The following is a 24,042-nucleotide window of genomic DNA, read 5'->3' as shown; positions in this document are numbered from 1 at the left end:
TGGGTGATTTAGTGAGCAATGATCTCACTCCTAGCACACTGCATAAGGTATCCACCTCTGCAGGTATCCACAAATGTTACACCCCCACTTTCAGACCTCCCCAAGCCATGGGACTGCAACCTTCAAGTGCTCTTCTCTGAGCTGCCAGAGTCTGGGCAGATGAAAGGGTGCGAGATAGCAAGCATGGGAACTGTACCTACCTCCTCTGCAGGTCATTGCTTCTCAGACACCACTCCCAAGTCAGATAAGATAAACAATTCCTCTTTATTATCAGAGTGAGCACACAAAAAATAAATCAACATGTTAGGTTTATTGCATAGACCATGATAGGCTGTGGCAAAAACAGAGATGGAAGAAATGATATGAGACAGATTATGATGGTTGGACTCAATGATCTTAAAAGTCTTTTCCAACCTAAACAACTCTATGAAAAGCCATGGAGGAATCTGACCAGCCCCAGGGACACTGAGGCAGATGCCCATGATGGGGAGAAGTGTGCAGTCAGATTGCCAGCAGGCTGTGGGCAGTGGTTTCTTCCCTTCCATCCCAGACATCAGCCCAATAAGGCAGCTCTCCTGGAGCTTGAGAACCATGCCCTGAGATGGGCATGGCTTTGCCAGAGCCTTCCAGAGCCTCTTTGCTCTTGGGCCTGAAAGGGCCCAAGCATTTAAACTGAAGTCTGTACATAGATTTATGCTTCTTACACACACACACACACACACATATATTCAAACACACATGCCCTGGTCTCTTCACAGTTGAAGTTTTTCCAAGAGCAGCAAGCACTGGAAATTTGGGGATTAGTGCCAACCCCACAGCCAACAAAATGTACCATGCACTTCAGAAATAGCAGCTTCTGCCCATAACAGAAGTCCACAGCCTGGACCACAGAGATGCAGCAGTATGAGCATGAGAAGCACTTCACTGCAAGCAGCCTATGGGGGAACCTTGCTGAAGTGGGGATGTCACACCTTGCCATAGGGCCAACACCTCACAGGGCTGGGCTCATCTTGCACTGGGAGGGACAGTCCAGCAGAAGCAAGGAAGCCCCAGAACATTAGCTCAGTCATGTGCTCTGGGAGCTGCCACACACTCAGGTCAGGCTGTGTTCTTGGAGGAGAGCACAGTAAAATCAAAGCTGCAGCAACAGTCCAATTGCAAGGGAGCTGAGTCCTTCCACCCTCTGCCTCTCATTAGCAGGAGAAGTAGGGACATTTCCTTTCCTTTCACATGAGAATAAATAGCTATTTTCTCAGTGTGTCTGAGTTCAGATTGATTACCAGAAAAGCAATCTGAGCAGCTCACAGACAGAAAACAGTGGACATGTACCACACGTAGGAGGCTCTAACATGCCATCCAGGCAGAAAAAAAAACCTAGGTGTGCTTTTCTCTTAAAAAGCAAAGCCTAGTGATGAAAGCAGGTATTTCTGTTTCCTTCCATCTTGAAAACAGGAACCACTGGAGAGTGTCGCAGAGCCCTTGGAACAGGTCTGGACATCTCTGTGCATCTCACAGTCCTCAAGAGGTTCACCACGGCCAGGAGGAATGCTGGAGGGCAGGGTGACCTTGCAGAGGACTGAGGAAAGGGAAGAAAATACAATGTTGAGTGTAAGAAAGTGACACTGCCAACAAAAAAATGTTGGCTCTGGTGAGCTTGCACCATTCACCAATGTGAATGAGACACAGATCCAGTCCCAGGGTCCTTCAGTAAGTTGACTGGAGTTGTGCTCTGGGTTTGAACAGGAAGAAAGATGTAATTGAGTTTCACTGGATGGTTTGGGGTTAGAAAGGGATAGACATCAGAGAGCATCAAAATGCTCCCAGAACCTCATTTCCCAGAGCAGTACTGCCAAATCACAGCTAGATCTTGGCCTGTTGCTACAAATGTCTTCAAAGAGAAACAATCCTTCAGGCACAGGCCCATGTCTAAAAACAGCACTCTAGAAGTTCTAGGGAATGCCCCAGTGCTAGACTGGAGAGAGAGGCTGCAGGTCAGACTGGTTTGGTGGCACTGCTGTAAAACAGATGCTCTGTGTCCTCAGTGGTGGAGAGGGTTGAGTTGGTAGCAGTGGCTGGCTGACGGCGGCGGCTGCTCTTCTTCCTCTTCTTCAGGAAGAAGTATCCAATGATCACCAGGACCACCATGATGCAGATCCCAAGAAGCACAGCAATCACCACCTCAAAGGCACCTGAGGAGGATACATGAACACGTTAGAAGGGCTGCTCCACCAGCTCTGATGTAGCAGGAGCAACCAAGAAGAAGCAAGCACAAAAGCTGCTGCAGGATCACAGAACTTTAGACGTTGGAAGGGACCTCCAGAGATCACTGAGTCCACCCTCCCTGCCAAGGCAGGATCCCCTAGGGTAGTTTGCACAGGAACACATCCAGGCAGGTTTTGAAAGTCTCCAGAGGAGACTCCACAACCTCTCTGGGCAGCCTGTTCCAGTGCCCTGTCACCCTCACTGTAAAGAAGTTTTCTCCGCATGTGTAGGTGAAATCTTCTGTGATCCAGTTTGTACCTGTTGCTCCTTGTCTTATTGTTGCTGACCAGCGAAAAGAGACTGAATCCCTCCACTTGACACCCACCCCTCAGATATTTGTACACATTTATCAGATCTCCTCTCAGCCTTCTCTTCTCCAGACGAAACAGCCCCAGGTTTCTCAGTGTCTCTTCATAGGGGAGATGCTCAAGTCCCCAGATCATCCCCGTGGGCAAAGAAGAAGGCAGCTGCATGGCATGAGGGCACAGCTAGGGCACAGCCAGCCTGTGTCTCCCCATTGGTGGTTCTAAGCATTTCCCAGATGTACCACGCCCTCTAAAGGCTATGTGGTGACTGCGGCAGGCTTGGACATTGGACACCCCTAGGAATAAGAAGCTCTTCTGCAATCCTGTGGCCTTGCTTCTTACATCAACAGGGAAGCCACCAAGGAGTGGTCTCAGAAAACACTTCTTTGGGATAATGCTGTCAGAGTGAGCTGTGCTGGGCAGGCTGTGGAGAAGGAGCTTGTAGCAGTGCCATGAGCACTTGGTCTTCTACAGCTGCATCATCAGTGGAGACAGTCACACATGACACATCTGAGAGCTCATGTGAATCTGAGGCTTAAAGCAGTCTCTAGGATTGCAGAATGAGGATGTTTAGGGTCATCAAATTGCCTCACAGTCTAGCACCCAACTTTATTCCCATAGCAATCTGGGCTTTTGTCCTCATAGCAGTGAGTGGTCCATGTGAACCTGGCCTTTAGGAAGATTTTTACCTGCTTTTCTTTTGATGCTGAACATGCAAGTGAATGGAAGGAAAATCAGGAGCTGCTGAGTCATAGACTCATGGAGGCTGGAAAAAACCTCTAAGGTCATCAAGTTCAACCTTCTGCCCAGCACCCCCATGACCTGAGTCACAAAGGAGAAACTGGACCACAGAAGCACCTCCAGCATGCCACAAACTCTGCACCACTCCCTCAGAATCAAAAACAGGGAGGGAGTTAAGCCTCTTATTTGCAAAGAAAGACCAAATATTTTCTCAGGACTGGGTAAAAGCAACAAGCAAGGTGCATAGGAAAAAAACAAACAAACTGTTACTTACTTAGGGTATCACTTTGGGATTCAAATGACTCCCATCTCCGGCCAATGACGTCTGCTTCTGAATTGGGAGCACAGAGGGAGAAAAAAAATGTTACAAAGGAGGCTGGGAACGAGAGCTATGACAGGCTTCTAGGGAGCACATTTCTGGTGCTCTAAAGTAACTGAATACACAGAGCATCCCTCTTGACAGCCATGGTACTGAGCTGTCAGGGCAGGCTGTGAGATAGAGTGGAGCTGAGGGCAGCATTTCAGAAAAGCAGCAATGGTTTGCCCCCTAAGAGACACAAGTTTGGCAGAATTCCTCCCGTTTCAGCTGCTGGACTCCACAGCAATACACACAAAACTCTACAGTGTAGACCTTTCCCTCTTGTTTCTTTAAAACTTCTGCCCCATATGTGCTGTTGAGAATTTGCTTCCTTGCTCCCCTTCCACTTGGGGAGAGCTGGAGGCAAACAGGAAAGTTAGATTCACTTCAGAGAGGCCACACAGTATCCCCAGTTGTTTTGCCATTCTTCTCTGTCCCTTTTGCAACATCAGCACCCAAAATGCTCTCCATCTCTAAACAGTGACAGGCTGCAATGCAGAAAGAGGCTGTAGATACACACTGTTCCCTGTAAGCCATCAGCCACACTGAAGAATGCCATGATGCATGGCCAGGGACTGACAGTAGAGCTGCTTTGACTGAAAGCCCTCAAATCACTGTCTCTTTGGGACCACAGGATTTCACCTGGAGTGACAAAGACTCCAATAAAATTCCAGCATGCATTATGTCTGCTTACTTGTGATGCCTGAACATGATTTCATACACTCTTCCTCCTCTTGGAAGTTGTTGTTGTTGCCACCACAGCCCCCATAGGTGAAGGGGTCGCATTTCTCAGAGAATGGGTTATAGTACCAGCGGGGGATGCTGTCAGTGCACTGCCCACTGTCAGGCAAGTCCACACAGTGACCTGGCAAGGCAAAGGAGAGGTGTTCTAATGCAAGCAACATCTTCTGGTCATGAGAGAAGAGCACAGGCACTTATGGCAAAGGGAATCCATGGCCAGAGCAGTGGCTCTCGGGTCCTCACTGCCTAGTTTCCAGCTGCTCAAGCTGGCATTGCCAAGGTGAGCTGCCACCTGCCCATAAGCCAAACTAGCAAAGAGGAAAGAGAAGCATTAGATTGTGCAGAGATGCTAGACCTTGGATTCAATGCCCTGCAGAAATGATCTGTCCTCCTGGGCAGGCAGAAGGAAACATGAAGAGCCCAGACACACAGAAACCAGAGTTTGGCTCGGGTGTCCGCTAGCAGAAAGCTGCATTTAAGCTGCTTGGGGATATTCTCTCCTAGCTCAGTGACAGTGTCATTGCCTACAGCAGCACAAACCAGACAAAGATATGGGATCAAGCACAGGAAAATGGTAACTCGTGTGATTCTATTGTTGGAGACCTGCTTTAAACAGCTGTCCTCACAGCCAGAGAACAGGCCCTTATGCATTTTCAGTACGGGGACCAACCAGATGCTACCCAGATCCCAAACCTCCTGGTTTTGGAATTATAGAGGGAAGCAGTTTTACCATAAAATAACAGACAAGAAAAAAACCAAAGCTGGTAGATGTTAGCCTAGGCTCTCTGAGCAGTACATACCTTGCTTATGTGTGATATTGATTTTCTGCAGTCTGTTGAACTCACGAGCATCTGCAAGAGAAACATTTCATGTTAAAACTTCTGACACCAGCTGAATAGAGAAGCAATGTCTCCATCCATGCAGACATAGGCAGGCAGGGTTTTCCTGCTCATTGCTTTGCTATCAGATGCTAGGAGAAGTGAGGTACACTTCGAGGTTCTGAAACATCTCAAAGCTGTCAGAGAAACATGGGGAAAATAAAATGTAACAAGAAAGTATTCCAAATTTCCTGTCCACAGAAAGAAAAATATGGAAAATAAAGTCTGCTCCTTCGTGGGGTTTGTTTGTTTTCCACCAGGAAGTATGGGGAAACTGCTATCACTCCAAGGTTAAGAGGTATGAAAAAGCACTAGTGTAGGATATGAGAGGGGAAGAGAGACTTAAGTTGTATGCTTGCAACATGAAAAAGCAACAAAACACCCTCACATAGTAAAGAGGTTATGCAGATTCTGTCAGAAGAGAGCAAGGAGGAGGAAGAGGGGATTGAGAACTTGGACAGCTTGCCACTGTGCTTTTACATTAGCATCAGGTGAGGATGGTAAGGGGACTGCAGCACTTGACAGACTGAGAGAAATCAGAGTTTCATTTCCTGTCTCCCAACTCTAGAAGAGCAGGTTAAGTTATTCAGTGAAAAGAATACTGGAAGGGGAAGGCAGGACAGGCTCTGAAGGCTTACTGACAGGTGCAGAGAAGAGAGATGAAAGTACTTAAAAAGCAGGAAACATCTCAGAAGGAAGATCAGTTGTGGCAGTCAGCACAGCTATGGAAAATGGCAGAACCTGCAGATATAGTACTGAGGAAAGAGGTAAGAAGAGAAGGCACCAGGAAGCACTGAGACAACACCTGCAACTTAGTGACTGCACCCATCCCTGGGCAGACACTAAGCTGTCTAAGCCAAAATTTGAAGCACTTACACTGCTCACAGTACATCTCATCTGAGCCATCAGCGCAGTCAAGAGTTTCATCACACTCCAGATAGGCATCAATGCAGCAGCCATCCTTGCATCTGAAGAAGGGGGACTGACAGTTTCCATTGCACACTGCGTCAGAAACAGTTCAGATAGCTCATTAAAATTCAGGGCTTCTCCTTGTCACACAGATGCTTTACAAAGGACTTAAAAGCCTCTGATGGGGCTGGCAAAACAAGAAAGGTTACAGCCTCTCTTCAGTGCCACCCTAGACTCCAAAAGAAAAAAAAGGCAATTCCTTATAAATGAAGCATTGGTCTAGGAACAGCCATGTTCCTCTCAGAAAAGAAGCACAGAAGAGTGAGCTACTCAGGAAGAACATGGAGATGTTGCCCAAGCAAGCATGGCAGGGGATTACATTACAAAAGCCAAACTGGAACCTGCATGCTGGGCTGTGAGAGTCAATGGAAAAGAGCAGTTATGCACTTCTGCACCAGAGGTGGTCCCAAGTGCTGAGTACTGTGCCCAGTTCTGAGCTCCACGGTACACAGAAGACATTGGTATACTGGAGTGGATGCAGTGGAGACTCAGCAGGAGGCTGGAGCACAGGTTCTATCATGAGGTTAGGGAAAAGACAGAGATAGACTCATTTTGGAGATGCACAGAAATAGAATGAGCAGCAAGAGACATGAGCTGTGACAAGGGAAAGTGATTCAATAATAAGGGAGGAAAATGTTAACAAGGGTCACCAAACACTGGCACAGTTTGACCAGAGAAAGTGTCAAAATTCCTTCATAAGAGATACCTAAAAATGGACTGAATGCAGTCCTAAGCAACCCAGAGCTGGTCCTGCTTTGAGTAGTGGGCTGGACCATCCAACCTCTAGAGGTAATCCCCAAGATGAATTACCCTGTGACATGAAAACGAAAGGCTCAGTAAAGGAATTAGTCTCCAGTGCTTCACTTCCCACTCTGGCTGAGTGCTAATCAAAAGCCACAGGAATGAATGTGAGACACTGAGCCTGAGCTCACAGCAGGATTACACAGGAGTACAGGAGGCTCACCTGGCTCTTGTCGCCCACCAACAGAGCCTGAAGAGACAAAAGGGTAAATAAAATAAAATTATCACCACATCATTTTGTCACCTGAAGATCAGCTTCATTTTGCCTTCATATCTCACCTAAGAAATGCATGTTTTCTGGCAGCAACACCTCTAAGAGCTAGGGTGGGGAAATACAAATCCCCACCACCCAGAGAGCCCAGATGAGTAGCCTGGAGTAGGACAGGGGAGCTTCCCACCACTAGAAAGATCATCCCAAAATGTCTTTCTTTTCCACAGCTTTTGCCTCCTCCTTAAGCTGTTTACCACAAAGGGCTTAGCAGAGGCTCAGCCCGTTTATTTGAGTCATTGTGGAGACTTGGCTAAGAGGGTGCTAAGGAGGAAGCTTACTTTTACATTGGGAGTGAAGCACTTCTGGCTCCTCCACAGCACAACTCCACTCTCTGAATTTAGGCTTCAGATGTAACACGAAGATTTGGTGAGGGTTTTTGCAGCCAGGGACACTATCCAGGAGAGTAGTGTTCCAGGAGCTGGGTCAGATGTGCTGGCAGTGTAAGACTAAGACTCCCCATCCATAATTATCCCAGTATCATGAGTTCTCTGAGCTCTAACTAGCTGCTGGCCAACAAGCTGCATGACCTGCCCACACCATCATCCCAGTGCTATGAGAAAGAGTGGGCTGATTTTGGAAGAAGACTCACCTCTAACATTCTTGCAAGCAAGTTTACACTCCTCTTCTCGTAAGTAGTTGTTCTTGTTGGGCTTGCAGCCACCAAAAATGAACTCCTCACACTGCTGAAGGCTTGGGTTGTAAAACCAACGTGGAAAAGATCCTCGGCACCAGCCCACCTTCTTAGGAGTCAAACAGTGCTCTATGAGAAGGTTAACATAAAAGACTCTAATTAGCTTCCTTTGCCTTCAGTACACAAAGAAAACCTTCCCAGTGTAAGTTTGTGAAGAGTATGGACACTTGTCTGAAGGACTTATAAAAGCTTAAGTGGCACAGAGAAGGTGAGTAGGGAATCGAGATGTATATTTTCCTACATGAAAGGCAGGGTCACAAAGTCAAATTGGAAGGTGCCACATCCATAAAACAAAAGGAGTTGCTTCTTCACACAGCACATAGTTAAGCTGTGAAACTCTTTGCTTCAGGATGCTGCTGCTGTGCAGAGACTATAGAGATCAAAAAGGGATTCATCCATGGCTATTAAACACAAAGACACCATCTTCTGCATATTCCTTGTGCACTAGCCAAGTATAGTCGAGGCTTACTGACAGCTTGTTGTGTTCTTGTGCTCTTTCCAAAGTGTTAACCTCTGGACACTGCTGGACACAGTGTTCTGGATTTTGGACAGGCCATTAAGCATCACTTGACAGATATGTTCCTATGTTTTTATGGTATCTGTGGTAGGAGTACAGATTCCCCACTAAGCTACTAGTCAACCTGTTTGTCCAAGAACACCTTGCTTCTAATGCACTTGTAATGCTTAACATCTTGATCATTAAACAGGGTCATTAAAATAAAACATATAAATAAAGCCAGGGACACTTTGGATGTCATGCAGATGGCTCCACTTATCCTGTAGCCTAAGAGAATCAGAGCCTTCACAGGAAAAACATGAGAGTCAACAAGGCCTTTCAGGTTCTTCTGTCTATGCCCTCGGTTGCACCCCAGGCTTCAGGTGCTCTGGTGACACCCAACAGAGGGCAATGACACGCAGAAAGGATGGAGCTAATGCAAGACATTTCTTCTGCAAAAGGACACAAATGCCTTATGAATGAGGAAACCTTCCACTACTGGCCAGGTGCAGGCTTTTACTGGGAAAAGTCGATGTGCAACTCCAGTCTCTCAGTTGTGCTCATTTCTCATCTACCCCATCAAGAACGGCACAGGTAATGCAAGTGCAGCACCCAGGCTTGGGGACTCCAGCTAGACATCCATGGGCTGAGGCTCACCTTCAGTCTGCTCAGAACTCAGCACCATGACGGTGATGTTGGTAAAGTCTTGCTGTTGTGCAGTGTCCGTGACAGTAAGCTGGAAGACGTAAGTCCCTGGCTGTAGGTTGGAGATTTCTACCTCATCTTCTTTGTGATTCTGAGAATACAAAAGAAAGGTCTATGCAGCAGAAGGTACCTCTAAGGAGTGAGTGACTGAGTGGAGCCATGTAAGGCCTGTGTAAAGAGTAAAGGAGCTTGGTGGGAAAACCACAAGCAGATATGCCTGGCATGGAAAACATTTCAGTGCTATACAATCCTCCCAGACTCATGGGCTAGTAGCAAGCTGGAGTGGCAGAGTGCAAGAGTACCGCAAGCATCATCAGCCAGTTCATCTTTGGGGGCACTGTGAAGGCACGAGGGGAAATAAAAATCATTGGAGAGGGCTGAAATACTTGCAGCATTTATTTTAATTTTTAAAGAATGAAGCCTGTTGTGAATCATTTACTTAGTGCCTATGGGCATGAGCTGGGTGCATTTAAGAAACAAACTCCTTCATTTTGGCTAGGACAAGTGTATTTCACTGCCAAGATGGAAATGAGTGCCTATTTCTTTGCCTGCTGAGAGGTTTCTGAAAGACTGAATTATTTTGTCAAAGTATAAAGCTGTGACAAATTATTGACACAAACTTTTTTCTCCTTATATTTCCCAAAAGCATTTGCCCACCATTTCTTTGCTGTCTGCCTTTTTGGTTAGGTTTCAAGAGAATGTAGTGCTGCCATATGTGATCTTAGTGTAGTTAATTTAATAGTAAAGGACTCTTTCCTTCACCTGCCCCCACCCCCGCCAAAAAAAGCCCCAATCATACTTTGGTTGGGCTGGGGAGAAGGGAAAAGCAAGCAGCACTTGAGATTTGTACAGGCCCCTTAACACCCAGTCATTGCTGATACTCAAATTCAGCTGTGGGCCTGATACACTCTTCCAAAAGGTGTCATGAAAGCTCCATATGACCTCCAAGGCTCCCCAGAGCAGTTTGCAGACTTTTATCAGTGATCATTTGCTCTTTTAAAGCCACAATTCACATTTAGCTTCTATCAGATAGGCAATGTTCACACCCCAGAGATCTTGGAGCCAGTCAGGAGAAATGAATCCTGCTCCAGCTCAGATAGGAGGAGGAACCTGTGCTGTGAAGAGATATAAAGTCCAGGAAAAGCCCCAGGACTGACTGCATTTCTCAGAGTCAGAGGAGAAGCACCACAATGGAGCAGAACAAAACTAGAGGCAGGCCTCTCAGTGAACTACAGGAGCTTGGAAGCCGAGGCAGCTCTTGCACTGAAGCTGCTGCCCTCTCAGGTGCTCCCACCTAGGCAGATCAGATGTTTTCCAGGAAGGTTTGAGATGGAATCGTGGTGTGGGGAGCCTGGGACCTGATGAGGCGAAAAACACCACCTCCTAGTAGTGTGTGAGTGGGTGGCACCAAACAGCAGGAACGCTCCTGGCTTTTGGGAACAGGCTTGTGGCTGGATCGGCTCGAGGAAGGACAAAGTGACCTGCAAGTCACTGGCTGTGACAGCAAACCAGTGCAGATGAGAGGTGACACCGAGCAAGCTGCTTCCTTCCTGCAGCTCCCTACCTTCATCTCCACAGAGGTGTCACCAAGGATCTGTTTCCAGTCGTATCTGACTATGCCTCGGTCATCTGTGCTCTCCGTGCCTCTCAGCATCACTGGCTCCCCGGGCTGCACCCTCATGTCCATGCCAGTGCGGGCGACTGGAGGACGGTCATCTGCAGAAGAAATGTAGAACCAGGCTTGGCTAAGAGGCTGGAGGGTCCAGTCCATATCTCCATTACAGGAAGACAAGGATTCTCCAAGGCTAAATCAGATCTGAGACACTTTTATAGGGCTGTGTTTCTTGCAGCTGTTATTGCTGCCCTCACTAATTTAGTAACTGCTGCCCAACACTGCAGTGCCTTTGAGCCACTTGGCTCCCTGGCCACTTCTGCCCACAGGAACTACTAAAGTGGGGTCCCTGTGGCTACTGCCATTGTGCTTCCAACCACAGGACCACATCCTCACAAAAGAGCACAGAGCAATTTCCACCCTTCACTTAGGGAGATGACCCAGTGTGGGTGCTGAAGAATGTGGAACTGACTCTCATCACTCCCACAGCCACATCTAAGCACTGTGCTAACCTGCAGAACCAGAGCTGTGCTATGTGGGATTTGGATATGAACTATCTCTCCTCCACTTCAACTTCCACCCCAGTCTCTGACATGAATATCTTTAAAAAAAAAAAAGCAGAGATGCCACCCATGAGATCATTATTTTTGTGCCATTGCATGCATCCTCTGCAATCCATCACATGCTTTTCCAGGCTGTAAGTGCTTACACATCCAATGAAAACCAATCCCTGCCCACACCAGCAAGAACAGCCTATACAATGACACCACTGAGCCTGACTCAGAGCTCCTTTTGGTCTGAACATCTCTGAACACAGGCTTCCTGCATAACTCAGCCCATAAAACTCCACCTGGCAGCGCCTGTACCAAGTCCAAGACTCCATGTTCAAGTTCAACCTAAGTCTTTTGTAGAGGCATTTATAAGTCAAATAAAAATCAGTCACTACTCAGCCATACTAACTGTGACTGGGAAAGAGGATTAGTGCCCAACCCCCTGAGAAAACTGCTCAATCAGCTAATTGTTTTCACTGTTGCAGACTCACTCCTAAGTTCCTGTTTGAGTGTCTCTGGATTCAGGTCCCAGTGCTGACTCTTGCTAGAGCCCAGCAATGGGACCTTTAATACAAGCTATATAAACAAACCAGCTGCTCCAAACAAGCTGCTTTTCAGTTTTTTCACCACTGAATTCAGTAGGGTAGAGGGCTTTGAGACACATATTCCAGACCAGGTACCACAACTCAGCCCAGAATCTTCTGTTTTCTAGTGTCTTACACTAAAAACTTGAGGGTACTGGTGGATGAAAAGATGGACATAAGCCAGCTGAGAGCTGTGGTTGAGTCTGGAGAAGAGAAGGCTCCCTGGAGAGCTTACTGCAGCCTTCCAGTACTTAGACACCTATTAAAAAGATGGGGACAGACTTTTTAGCAGGGTGTGCTGTGACTGGACAAGGGGTGATGGTTTTAAACTAAAGAGGGGACATTTAGATGAGCTGTAAGGAATAAATATTTACCCTGAGGGTGATGAAGCACTGATACAGGTGGCTCAGAGAGGTGGTAGAAGCACCATCCCTGGAAAGATTCAAGGTCAGATCAGATAGGGCTATGAGCAATCTGATCTAATTGAATTATGTCCCTCCTTACTGCAGAGGTTTGGACTAAATAACTTCTGTATGTCCCTTCCAACCCAAATAATTCTATGATTCAATGAAATTCATTGTATCATGGTCTTGAAAATGCTGCTGCCACCAGGAAGTCACAGAGGGAACAAACTTTCCCTTGTTTATACATTCAAACACTGTACTCAGCCTGTTCGGCTGCAGAAATGGGAGCGTATGTGTGTGCCAGCTCTCTGAGGTTGCCCCTGCAGCTTACCACCCTCATCACTGAGCTGATGGGCAGCAGTTTTGCTGTATGAGAAGAGGCTGACCACTTCTAGCTGCAGGACTCCTAGTTACATTTTTCACTCCAGTCTGTGTGCTCTCTGCAGTCCGTCACTGTTTGTGTCTTTTATTCCATCTTTTTGTCTATGTTGGGTGGGAACCAAATGGCATCAAGCTCATATTGTTGAGCTTGATCCAGTCACCTTAACAGGCAGAGGAGACTTGGACAGACTGAACGTGCCCAGAAAGACATGCAGAGATGTTCAGCCTGGTGTCCTCTCACCTTTGGGTTAGACACCTTCCTGCCACTACTGCCTCAGAGCTGCATGTCAGTGATGGGTCCTGTCCAGTTGAGATAAAGACTTCTGAAGGACACTAAGCAGGGCCTTGAGAGACTGGCACTTCTTGCTTTTGAGCAGATCCAGCAGAGCAAATGCAGCTTTATTTTCAAGTGGTCTTGCCATAAGAACATTCAGGATTGAAAGCCATGACTGGAGCTGGCAAAACCTTCCAAACTGAACAGGGGAAAGCAGCCCCACCTGCACTACAAGCTCTGGAAAGGGAGCACGTTCCTGCCATTCCTGCCAGGCAAATGCCATGAGTCTGCCAGGGAGAAATGCAGCCTGCTCCCTGATACTCTCCTTTTCGACAAGGGAAAGACCAATTCTTCAGCAACACAGAGACTGACCATTAAGTGACAACTCCAAAGCATACTTTCCCTTGACAGTTTTAAGCATGTAAAAAAACCCAACTAATTGTAGGCTAAACATTTCTCCACAGGTCCTTTTAGTTACTTTGGGTTGTGGACTACATAGTGAAGTAAAATCTTGGTTCTGATCAATGGAACGTGGGTCAACAACTTTTCTGGATCCCATCTCGGATTAGCCAAATACCTCCTCACCACCAGAAAAACAGTCAGAGAATTTGCTTGTCTGTGCTAGCTGCTAAAGAAGATCTCTCACTAGAAACTAAGGACTCCGTTTCCAAGTCTTTCTCTTTTCTCCTTAGGACATCTGAAAACTCAGTGTCTTTGGGGTATTTCTGCTGCATTGACTATACGAAGCTTTCAGTGGCAATGTGGCTGCTCTCCACCTGAGCTTCACAACCAAATGCTGCCTGATCCAGAGGGAACATCACGAAGCAGCTGGTAGTAAGGCAACTCTGCATTCAGTTTAGTTTGCTCTGAAAATCTGTTTGAAAAATGAAAGTGACTTCTGCTGCAATTCTCTTCTGACTATGGAAAGCTTCTGCTGTAAAACTCTGTAATTACCAGAGAGATTAAAGCTTTATGATGCTGCTCTGTGTCGTGCCCTTTACTGTGGAACACATGCTCCTGGGATCACGTCATTAAGTGACAACTTCCACTTCCATTGACAAAACACATCAGAAAGGGAAACATATTTTTTTCTTTATGATCCCAGAGAAAAGATTGAGACAGTAAACAAGCAAACAATCAAGTCTGTGTTTATGCTTCAGGCCCTGAAGTTTTGGAGTTTTTTTGCTTTTTAACAGATTTAATTTTCTTTCAAGGTTTATGCAGTGGTTTGTCTAGCTTCATCTCTTAACAATGAATAAACCTGAACCAAAGCTAATGTGGAACAGGAATCTAAATATGGCCTCAAGCTGAGATGGGGTAGGCTTAGATTGGACATTAGGAAAAAGTTTTTCACAGAGAGAGTGGTCAGGCACTGGAATGAGCTGCCCAGGGAGGCAGTTGAGTCGCCAACCCTGGATGTGTTTAAGGGTCGTTTGGATGTAGTGCTTAGAGATATGGTTTAAGGTGAATCTTGTAGAGTAGAGTTATAGGTTAGACTTGATGTTCCTGAGGGGCTTTTTCAACCTGGATGTTTCTGTGATTCTGTAGAAGATGCTCAGTTCCCACAAGGGCTGCAAAAGTAAGCATCTAGGTGGGGGAAGAGACCCCACTAGGGACCTTGCTATCTGAACATGCAGTCACTATTGAAATTCCACAGCAGAAAGCACTTGCAAAGCTCCCAGTCTGAGCTATTTTGGAGCTCAGGTATCGGGATTTGCCCTCCAGATATAAATTCACAGAAAACCAGATTTCCTTCATTCCAGCACTCAAGGAGATACACCCTGAGTACCTGAGACTATAAAGCAATGCTTGAAGATACCTCAGAAGGATTTGGGGCTGTAAGCAGAAAGAGACTGGAAAGTTTTGTCACAGTCACCACCTGTTTGTAAGGAGCACCGGTTTGTAAGGAGTGTGGCTTGTGCTGGGGACACTGAAGCACCGCGAAGGGAAGGACCTTACAGAGGACAAAAGCCACTGCTCAAAGCCAGTGGGCATGCCAGTAGCAGAGACAGGAGCAGAAGTGAGGCCACCCAAATTCCAGCATCCATAAAACAGCAACCTTGGTGTGATTTCAAGTGTCAGTAGAGAGTTTGCCTGGTGCATAAACAGATGGGCTAGGGCAGACAGCAGTCTGGCTCTCCCAGCAAAAGATGAAACTCTGCTCTGACCTTGCTTTCAGGGAAGTCATCAACAGTGAACAGCCTTCAGGGAGGATTAATTCAAATCTCGCCCACCAACACTAGAAAGCTCTCCAAGCAAAGGCAGGGAAGGATGCTGCTGCTGCTGCCAGCGTTAATTTGACTGAGGAGGAGAAGAGGAGAACAGGGTAATGAGGCACACTGCCTGGCAAAGAGAAGCACAGGCTCTTTCTGCAGGGATTCACCCTGGCAAAATGCAGCCCCAGTAAAGCCTTATAGTTTTTGGACAACTCATGCTGAGCTAAGCAGCTCTCCACATGAATTTCTAGAGGTCTCTATAGTGGTTTGTGAGAGGTGCAAAGCGCAGGTCAGTTTAACCTCTCTAAAGCAACAAAGCACATTGAAGGGATTGCAATTTTGGATTGATGCAGTCTGCTGCTGCTGCAGGCTCCTTCCATCCTTCCTTATGGTGTGGGAAACCAGTCTGATTTGCTTTAGTGGGCAGAAGCAAACAGCCTCTTGCAGGTCTTTGTGCCATTTTGACCAAGACTGGTTTGTTACTCCCTAGACAGCTCCAGAGCTGTGATGCAAGGTAGCCACATCAGTGAAGTCACGGCCAGCAGTAGTTTCACAGTGAGTGTTTCCAGCTCAGAGCAGGGAGCTGGACCAGCTGATTATTAGCCTCTGAATCTGTGATGTGGCTACTGAACATGTAACTTCCCCAAGCCTGTACAGAGCTGAGTGCTGAAGTTTGAGGGATCCTAGGTCCCCCTTAAACAGAACCATAGGGATGGAGGCCCATCACAGGGGGACAGACCTGCCCATCCCAGGGGACTGTAACACTGTTATTCTGCTCTGATTTCTGGTGTCACAGTTTAAAAGACAGTGCCTGACCCGATCTCTCCCCTTTCTCTTCCCTGCCTTTCTTGCGCCCACCTCACCAAGCAGCAGACGCTCTCCCTGCATGGCTGGCGGGAGGCTGGCTGGCGGGGGGCTGGCTGGCGGGGGGCTGGCTGGTGGGAGCTGGCTGGCAGGGGGCTGGCTGGTGGGGAGCTGGCTGGCAGGGGGCTGGCTGGTGGGAGCTGGCTGGCGGGGGGCTGGCTGGTGGGAGCTGGCTGGCAGGGGGCTGGCTGGTGGGAGCTGGCTGGCAGGAGCTATCTGGCGGGGGGCTGGCTGGTGGGAGCTGGCTGGTGGGAGCTGGCTGGCGGGGGGCTGGCTGGCGGGGAGCTGGCTGGCGGGGAGCTGGCTGGTGGGAGCTGGCTGGCGGGGAGCTGGCTGGCGGGGGCTGGCTGGCGGGAGCTGGCTGGCGGGAGCTGGCTGGTGGGAGCTGGCTGGCGGGAGGCTGGCTGACAGGGAAGCAAGCCCCTGAGGCCTCGTCGGCCCAGCTTGGGGACAGTTTCGGCCTACCTTCGGGCTGGCTGAGGGTGGAGGACTCTAGAAGGCCAGTTTGGGCCCACTGGATTTTATACTTATCCTAGCTGATTGCCTTGTGTATATAGGCTCTTGTAAATAGAATTTCCTCCCTAAACTGCCAATCAGTGTGTCCTCATTCTTACTCCTGGAAGGGGGTAAGAGTAATTTCTGCCCTCCAGAACCAGATCAGCTTGAGGCCCAAACTGGGGCAGATGAGCAGCTGGCTCAGGGCTGAGCAGCATCAGCTGTGGGGAGTTCAGTGACCAGAACCACCTCAGCCCCAGCTAGGATCCCTGCACCACTCATTTCAGTTGTGCTGTGCCCATGGAGCAGGAACCAATGTGGGACGAAATGTCTGAGGAGAAATGAGCTTCAAAGTTGGAGAGCTCTGCTTTTTGAATGCATTACTTCAGCTGTAACTTGCAAATCTCTCTCCACAGTGAGGCAGGAGCAGCCACATCCTGAAGCCTGGGGTTCCCCAAAGCTTCACGTCTGCCACCCACAGACCCTGCACTGATGGGGAGGAGGACAATGGCACTGGGCATTCTACTACCATCACAAAAGGTTCAGTTCAAGAAACGGACAAAGGTTCAGAGAGGTTATTTTCCAGTTTCACACCCAGAACTGGTTTGCCTAGACCAGAATGAGCTCGAGGTGGTTACTTAAACACTGGGCTCCATTATTACCAATAAAGTGCATGGTGAGCCTGCCCCTCCCACGTGAGCCAGGCAGAAAACTCGCACCAAAGTTCAGGCTGGAGAATCATTTAAGAGGATAGTGCCTTTTAACAGCAGCAGTGGAGACTTTGGGCTGTACATTAGCTGAAAGAAGCGAGAGACTGTTGCCACCAGCTTACAAAGGACTCAGAAGCTCTTGGTTTCCAAATACTGAAAATATACTCTGATGATGAGCAGAAGATAGGTTTCAGCTGTATTCATTGTTGCCTGTATCCATAGGTTCTTAGAATCATAGAATCAAACAGGTTGGAAGAGACCTCCAAGATCATCCAGTCCAACCTATCACCCAGCCCTATCCAGTCATCTAGACCATGGCACTAAGTGCCTCAGCCAGGCTTTGCTTGAACACCTCCAGGGACGGTGACTCCACCACCTCCCTGGGCAGCCCATTCCAATGCCAATCACTCTCTCTGGGAAGAACTTCCTCCTAACATCCAGCCTAGACTTTCCCTGGCACAATTTGAGACTGTGTCCCCTTGTTCTATGGCTGCTTGCCTGGGAGAAGAGGCCACCCCCCACCCGGCTACAACCTCCCTTCAGCTAATTGTAGACAGCAATGAGGTCATCCCTGAGCCTCCTCTTCTCCAGGCTGCACACCCCCAGCTCCCTCAAACTCTCCTCATAGGATTTGTGTTCCAGGCCCCTCACCAGCTTTGTTGCCCTTCTCTGGACACATTTCAGCACCTCAACATCTCTCTTGAATTGAGGGGCCCAGAACTGGACACAGTACTCAAGGTGTGGCCTGGCCAGTGTTGAGTACAGGGGAAGAATAACCTCCCTTGTCCTGACACCGTAAGAGAGGCCACAGGAGGTTATGGCAAGGGTGCCCCTGTCCCTGTGTTCAGTTGCCAGCAGTCTCACTGTCCATGCTCAAGCAAGTGCAAAAAGCAGGGCCAGCATTCACAGTGCATCCCCTCTGACACTGTCCCAGCTTTCAGCTACTTCCAGCAGGCTCTGGAAACACTCCACGGTTAAATTTGTCTACTCTGCAGCCCCTAGCTGTGCTCTCTTTCAAGTGTTACCTAGTCTTCTCCTGACATGCATAAACCTCTTAATTCAACAGATCTGCCCCCTGTAGTAGTAATGTGGGTCTTGTAATGCTTGCCCTTTTATGTTCCATGTCACCCACTGGGATCACTAAATATCTACATCACTATTCACTGCAGCAACCATGCTTTTAATCCTCATTACTGCAGAGGATGCCTGAAGATTGCCACATGGGCAATACCCCAAAGGCTCCTAGCAGCACATAAAGGAAAGGGATGGGTGATAAAGAAGCATATAAGCTTCCTGCAGATCTTTAGAGTCCATCTCAGTGGGCTGAGTTCCGGAGCAGCAACAGAACTTCATATTTTAACAGTGATACAGCACAGCAGCAGGAAGATGACAGTTTTGTCTTCAGCCCAAAACCTAGGCTGCCTATAAACACTTGGGAGGAAAACCTGACATGCTGAAAACAGCTTCCTTAGCATTTGCTTCACCTGATCTCCAGGCATCCTCAAAAAGACTGGAAGCAAAAATGTTGCAGAGCTTCCTTCTGCTGCCAGGTGGACAGGCTCAGTGCCCAGGGGCTCCTTCATTTGGCCTCCTGCACCTTTCCCAATCCCCCTTGGTGACAGGTAGGCACCTGCCTTGTGGCTCAGACAAGCCCATTCCTCCTGCATGGACCCAGCTCCAGCAGCACAGCTGGAGGGACTTGGGGATTTGGTTGGGTTTTTTTGTTTGGACCTGAAAATTGAGATCTGCACTTTGATGTGCCAGCAGCTGTGGGGAGGAGGGGGCTGTTCGTATGGTGTGACTTAGCCCCTGCTATTATTTGCTATTTCTCCAGCAAAGCACATCTCAGTTTCATAAGCTTAGATTAAAATGCAAGGTACTTTTCAGCTCTGGGTTCATAAACAGTAATAACATTTCATCTCCTCCTGCCAGTTCTCCAGTGTCATTCAAGGTCATCCAGGAAGCTTTTGGTATCACTCAAAGACAATGCCTAAAACTATCAGGGTAGGAGGGAAAAAGGTTTCCCATGGAAGCACATGATGAACATTGCAGCCTGATCCCAACACCCTGCAAGAGTGCAAACATGGGGTGCAGCAGGGACTGAGCCCCTCCTACATCCGCAGCGGTATGGTGGCGCAAGCCCCGGGTGAGGAGGAGGGGCAGGCTTGCCTCAGCAGGCAGAGGGTCCCTAACTGCATTTCTGGCGTGTCTTGCACTTCTCACCAATAAGCCGTCCTGGGTTTTCCTGCTCCACCACGGCCAGCCCACCCCAGCACCTGTGAGACGAGCAATAGGGACTGTTCGCAAGGCAGCACCTGCCTATCGGTGGCTGAGATGCTCCATGGCACCCCATGGAGTGGTAAAGACAGCACCGCTGGTGGCACAGATGGCTCTGTGACCCAGGGACGCTTTCCAGAGACTCACACACGTGTGATGCCAGTTCCTGAGACCAGCCCAGTGAGGAAGGAGGTTGCAGTCTCTTTGTATGGGTCCGCAGAGGTGAAGAGATTGAATTGCTCAACAGTACACTGTATTTGAATCTAATCTTGTGAAATCAGGGTGTACTGCAGATGGTGCATTCCCCTTTCCTCCTACAACAAAGCATGTGGGAGTTCAGACAGCTGCCAGCATGTCACCTCCAGTCCCGGAAACGTGGGCTTCAGTTCCTCACTAACTGCGGCTCTTGCAGAAAGGATGTCCCTGGAACGGAGAGGCTGGACAACTACCGCAATAAAGAGACTGAGGTTTACCAGACCTCCCTAAGTAGGGTGGGAAGCGACTAGCAGGGACAGAGGACATAAGAACCAGTTCTGCCACATCCTTGCTCAAACCACTGACGACCGAGGGCTGCTCCAGAGGCTCCTCCAAAATCCTTGCACTGTTACTTCAGATGGACAAAACAGCTAGTGTGGGTTTTGGTGCCATTGCCAACAAGCCTCCTCACAGACTGGCACATCCCAGCAGGAGATCAAAGACCTATTCAGCTCACACGGTCTTGCCTAAACCCATGCACCCCACCAGGCTGCCTCTTTTGCCATCTTCACAAATCGTTTCCATCCCCACACAGACAGGCTGGGAGCAGACATGGTTACCCATAGGGGGCATCCCCTAAGAGGCCTGCCAATGCATAAACACAGAACATTGCTCATGGTTGCCAAAGACCCAGGCTAGAAACATCCCAGCCTCTCGAGGCTTCCTCAGAAACATGGGAGACAGAGGCAGAAGGAGGAACCACCATGTCTGACGTGTTTCTGAAAGCTCTGCATTTCTCTGGAGACGGCAAGCAGCCAGCTCCACATTAGTTTGTTTTCCATCTGGTTTCCTGCATCCAGGTGCAATCTTTCAGAGCAGGCAACCATGTATTGGGGAAGAAAATCCCACCCCCAAAGCGGGGGGGTTTCTAGTCAGCCTCCCCCAGCCGCTCCCCATCCCTCCCCCAGCAGCAAAGACGAGTCTCAACAAGCACAGCGATACTGAGACACCTCATCCCGTCCAAGCTGCTGCTCAGAAGATTCAGGCTGTGGCAAAATGAAAGGTGAGTGAATTGCGTCCTGCCTGCAGTCCCTGAACAATTAAGAGATTAATGCCGCCCTTTAAAACGTGGTGATGTATGGATTTTCAGAGGGTTTCACTTTCCAGCCTTAAAGGCCCGGGGGGAGGGAGAAGAAAAACAATCCCTTTTTCTCTGCATTGTCAGGTATCGAAACACAGCCTGCATTTCGTAAACACTCGCTCCACCCGCTTCCAGCAGGTTAAAGAATTCTTCTCTCTCTGTTTACTGATAGGTAAACTGAGGCACAGATCTCAGGTGAGCTTATCGACGTTAGGGAGCATCTTTGCAGCTGAGAGACACTCAGAAACCTCTTCCTTCACACCACTCTGTGCCAACTGCTGGCAGCACAGCTGCACAGATGATGGCTGGAGGAGCCTGACACCCGTGACCATTAGTGCTCCCCCAGCCCCGGTTCGTACAGATCCGTCATTGGCACCTTACCGCTGGATCCGTGATTCTGCATGGTCTGGTAGGAATCGTACACGTCCTTCCTCAAGAAGTTCACGAAGCCGATCTTCCTGGCAAACCTGCAGACGAAAGCTTGCTCGTAGAGACAGTTGAGGAGAAAACAGCCCTGGATGTGGTCATCTTCTGTGCCGGGGACCTGCTCCACAAGAGCTAGGTTACAAGCGGGGTCCTTACAGCAGGCTCTCACGCAGTCCCTGCTCCGATGGACCATGGGGGACGATAAGAAGGTGGCTCCATTCTGCACAGAGGCGTCCGTATCCAGCACGAAATCAGGCATCCCTGCTGTGAAGTCCTCCAAGCACGTTTCACCAAAGGGTTTTTCCTCCTGCCCTTTGCTAAAGTCCGCCGCCAGCAGCAAGCTGACCCAGAGCACAAACCACTGACCTGCACTCCTTCTAGCCATCTTGGCGCCCTGATCCTCCTCACCTGGAGACCCGAATCCTTTCCTAAAGGAAAAGAGAAGACAGGTGAAGCTACGAGGGACCGTATCCAGGTGCGTGCCACCTCGGGTCCCCACTCGCCCTAGGGTGGTCGGTGTGTTCCCCCCACTCTTCCACTCCTGCCCAGGCTTGCCTTCCCAGTGCCCCACCTGAGCGGTGTCCGGCGAAGCCGGCGCTGGGAGCGGGGTGTCCCGCTGGGGCCCCTGCACACTCAGCCCCGGGTGCGCCTTCAGCTGCGTCCCGCGGAGACAAAGGCTCGGAAAGTGCAGGAAGTGAAAACCAACTACCTGGGAGAGGGAAGGAAAAAAAAACAACAGTCACTCCCCTGCATGCTGAATTGCGTAAGAGGAAGGGGAGGAGAGCAGGGCTGATACCATCTTGTACTCCTCTGGCAAGGGGAAGAGAGGACTCATTCCTAGTGGGAGCTCAGGGTGGTCTTCTTGCTCATGCAGGTGCGAAGGTACCCACTCCAGCATCCCACCGCCCCCGTGCCACGAGGCACATGGTCAGCGTCCTCTGGTGATAGTTCTTGTGTTCCAGCATGGCCAGCTGCCTGGCATGAAGCACTATTAGCTTAGGTCTCCCTAACGCATGAGTCACCCTTGCAGCCACATCTACAGTGCTCGTTGCAAGAGGTTTTGAGCTCTAGTGCAGGCTTCTTGAAACTGTGAATTCTCTGTTCTTGGGATACAGTACTCCTTTGAGTGAAAGCAGTTGGTAGCATGTGTGGAGGCTGATCTGCACGTAAGAGCTTTACCACCACAGCAGTGAAAAAAATTAGGAATCCTAGAATGGTTTGAGTTGGAAGGGATCATCTTAAAGATCATCTAGTTCCAGCCCCCCCAGGGATGATCAATATTCCACTAATCTCGATCTCATATAGATCAGTTGTGGTCCATTTATCATGCCCTTGCCTGGCAGGATGGTGCTGTTATGGTTGCCTGCCATAGCTTTCCATGTATTTTCTCCCTTTCTGCTTCTGTTTGCAGGTCTGTGATCAAGTTCCTCTGTTCAACAGCTACACCAGTGTCATCCACTGCCTCTGTAAACAGTTCTAGAGCCCCTGGGTAAGATGTTCTCATCTTTCTGTCACAGTCCTTAGGAAAGCAGGGAGTGCTTGTAATTTGCTTGGGCATTACTTGTAATGAAATGTTGCATTGCTTAAAGCAACAGCAGCAAATGTGAAATGGCACTAAGTGGGGTATCTTCGTAAACAGATGGTGAACAGCAGCTGTGTCTTGAACAGCAGCTGACTTTGTGGTTTTGAGGACCATTCTGCTGTCTAACGATTCCATTTTTGCTGCTCCTTTCTGTACCTCTGATCCTGCCTCATGTATCCTCGTGGGATATTGAGATTTACCAAAAGTCCCTAGAGACACATTTCCCCCTCCTGGTTGTCACAGGCAAACCCTGTGTGAATGTAATGTTACAAGAATATAACTTTTCAATAGTTTGCCTGACTTTCTATGGCCTGAGGATATGAATTTGGACGGGGACAGTGGAGGCAAATAATTTACAGTGTAAAATGATCATCTTTATTGAAGAACATCACCATGCAGTCAGGGGAATTAGAACAAATAAACCCTGCTGATTTATGGGTTACCACAGCACTCAGTGATGAAGGTGGAGACATTAAATAGGGCTTTATCTGCTTCCCAAGATATTGGGATGTGTGGTGAGCAGGTAGAGGATGTTCTTGGTGTGCTGCTACTGCTTTCCTTCTGCCAGACCCACCTCAGTGTAATTAATTCTCTATTTTGAAACATCGATTTGGCTGCACTGAGCTGCCAGAGACACAATCTGCAATAGGTGGCTGCAGAGCACCCTTGTGTGAGCATCACACCCTCAACAACCTGCCCTGTGGAAGGCCATCAGCACAAAGAAGCACAACTGGGCATTGCCCCCTTACTGTCTTCATCATGCTTGGAAGCATTTCATCAGGACACAACCTTGGTTTAAGTAAGAGCAATTGCTTTGCAACTCGGTGCTCTTTTAGGTTAGCAATGAACTGGAATCGCCAGCACCTGACACAGAAAGACATCTTAGGAGTGTAGCTAGAAAAAGGCTTCATGTCTTTCTGCAATAAAAGATGACAAATTAACTGCATGGTGAAGCATGGCAAAGCCATTAAAATGTACCTCTTCCAAGGTTTTTCTCATTCTAAGTACAGACAGTAACACAGTGGGTGAGAAAAAAATGTAGTACTGCAGGTATTTTAGGTTCCTGAGAACCAGGGTGTCCTCGTAGCTCTGTATCAGGCACCTTGTCAGAT

General features: G+C 48.6%; 2 protein-coding genes across 4 annotated transcripts in view; one reads left to right on the top strand and one right to left on the bottom strand.

Annotated features, from left to right (window-relative positions):
- Positions 1–245: 245 nt before the first annotated feature.
- On the bottom strand, positions 246–22,161 carry SPINT1 (serine peptidase inhibitor, Kunitz type 1). 2 transcript variants are annotated; one of them, XM_064145680.1, is made up of 12 exons: positions 22,145–22,161; positions 21,920–22,057; positions 21,304–21,776; positions 10,783–10,934; positions 9,171–9,309; positions 7,916–8,086; positions 7,219–7,245; positions 6,162–6,287; positions 5,208–5,258; positions 4,361–4,531; positions 3,583–3,639; positions 246–2,189 (listed from the first exon to the last, which is right to left on the bottom strand). In XM_064145680.1, exons 3-12 carry the CDS (start codon positions 21,731–21,733, stop codon positions 1,993–1,995), a joined length of 1,521 nt encoding a protein of 506 aa, XP_064001750.1. In that variant the 5' UTR covers positions 21,734–21,776; positions 21,920–22,057; positions 22,145–22,161; the 3' UTR covers positions 246–1,992. The 2 variants fall into 2 exon arrangements, with proteins under 2 accessions (XP_064001750.1, XP_064001754.1); XM_064145684.1 differs by lacking the exon at positions 6,162–6,287.
- Positions 21,733–24,042, top strand: part of PPP1R14D (protein phosphatase 1 regulatory inhibitor subunit 14D) — a 19,533-nt gene continuing 17,223 nt past the window's right edge. For both annotated transcript variants that reach the window (XM_064145730.1, XM_064145720.1), the window contains exon 1: positions 21,733–21,823. The gene's annotated coding sequence lies outside the window, so the exon portion shown is untranslated. The remainder of the gene's footprint in view (positions 21,824–24,042) is intronic.

Source organism: Pogoniulus pusillus, chromosome 1 (genome assembly GCF_015220805.1).
Source record: "Pogoniulus pusillus isolate bPogPus1 chromosome 1, bPogPus1.pri, whole genome shotgun sequence".
Taxonomy (NCBI): Eukaryota; Metazoa; Chordata; class Aves; order Piciformes; family Lybiidae; genus Pogoniulus; species Pogoniulus pusillus.
This window is presented reverse-complemented; position numbering and strand designations above follow the sequence as displayed.

Bases quoted from the DNA above. Each gene is read 5' to 3' on its own strand.
- SPINT1 (XM_064145680.1), bottom strand. From the start codon at position 21,733: ATGGCTAGAAGGAGTGCAGGTCAGTGGTTTGTGCTCTGGGTCAGCTTG. The intron at 9,310-10,782 runs GTAGGGAGCTGC...TTGTATTCTCAG, and splicing joins ACACCTCTGTGGAGATGAAG to AATCACAAAGAAGATGAGGT. The intron at 5,259-6,161 runs GTAAGTGCTTCA...TTTCTCTTGCAG, and splicing joins TGAGATGTACTGTGAGCAGT to ATGCTCGTGAGTTCAACAGA.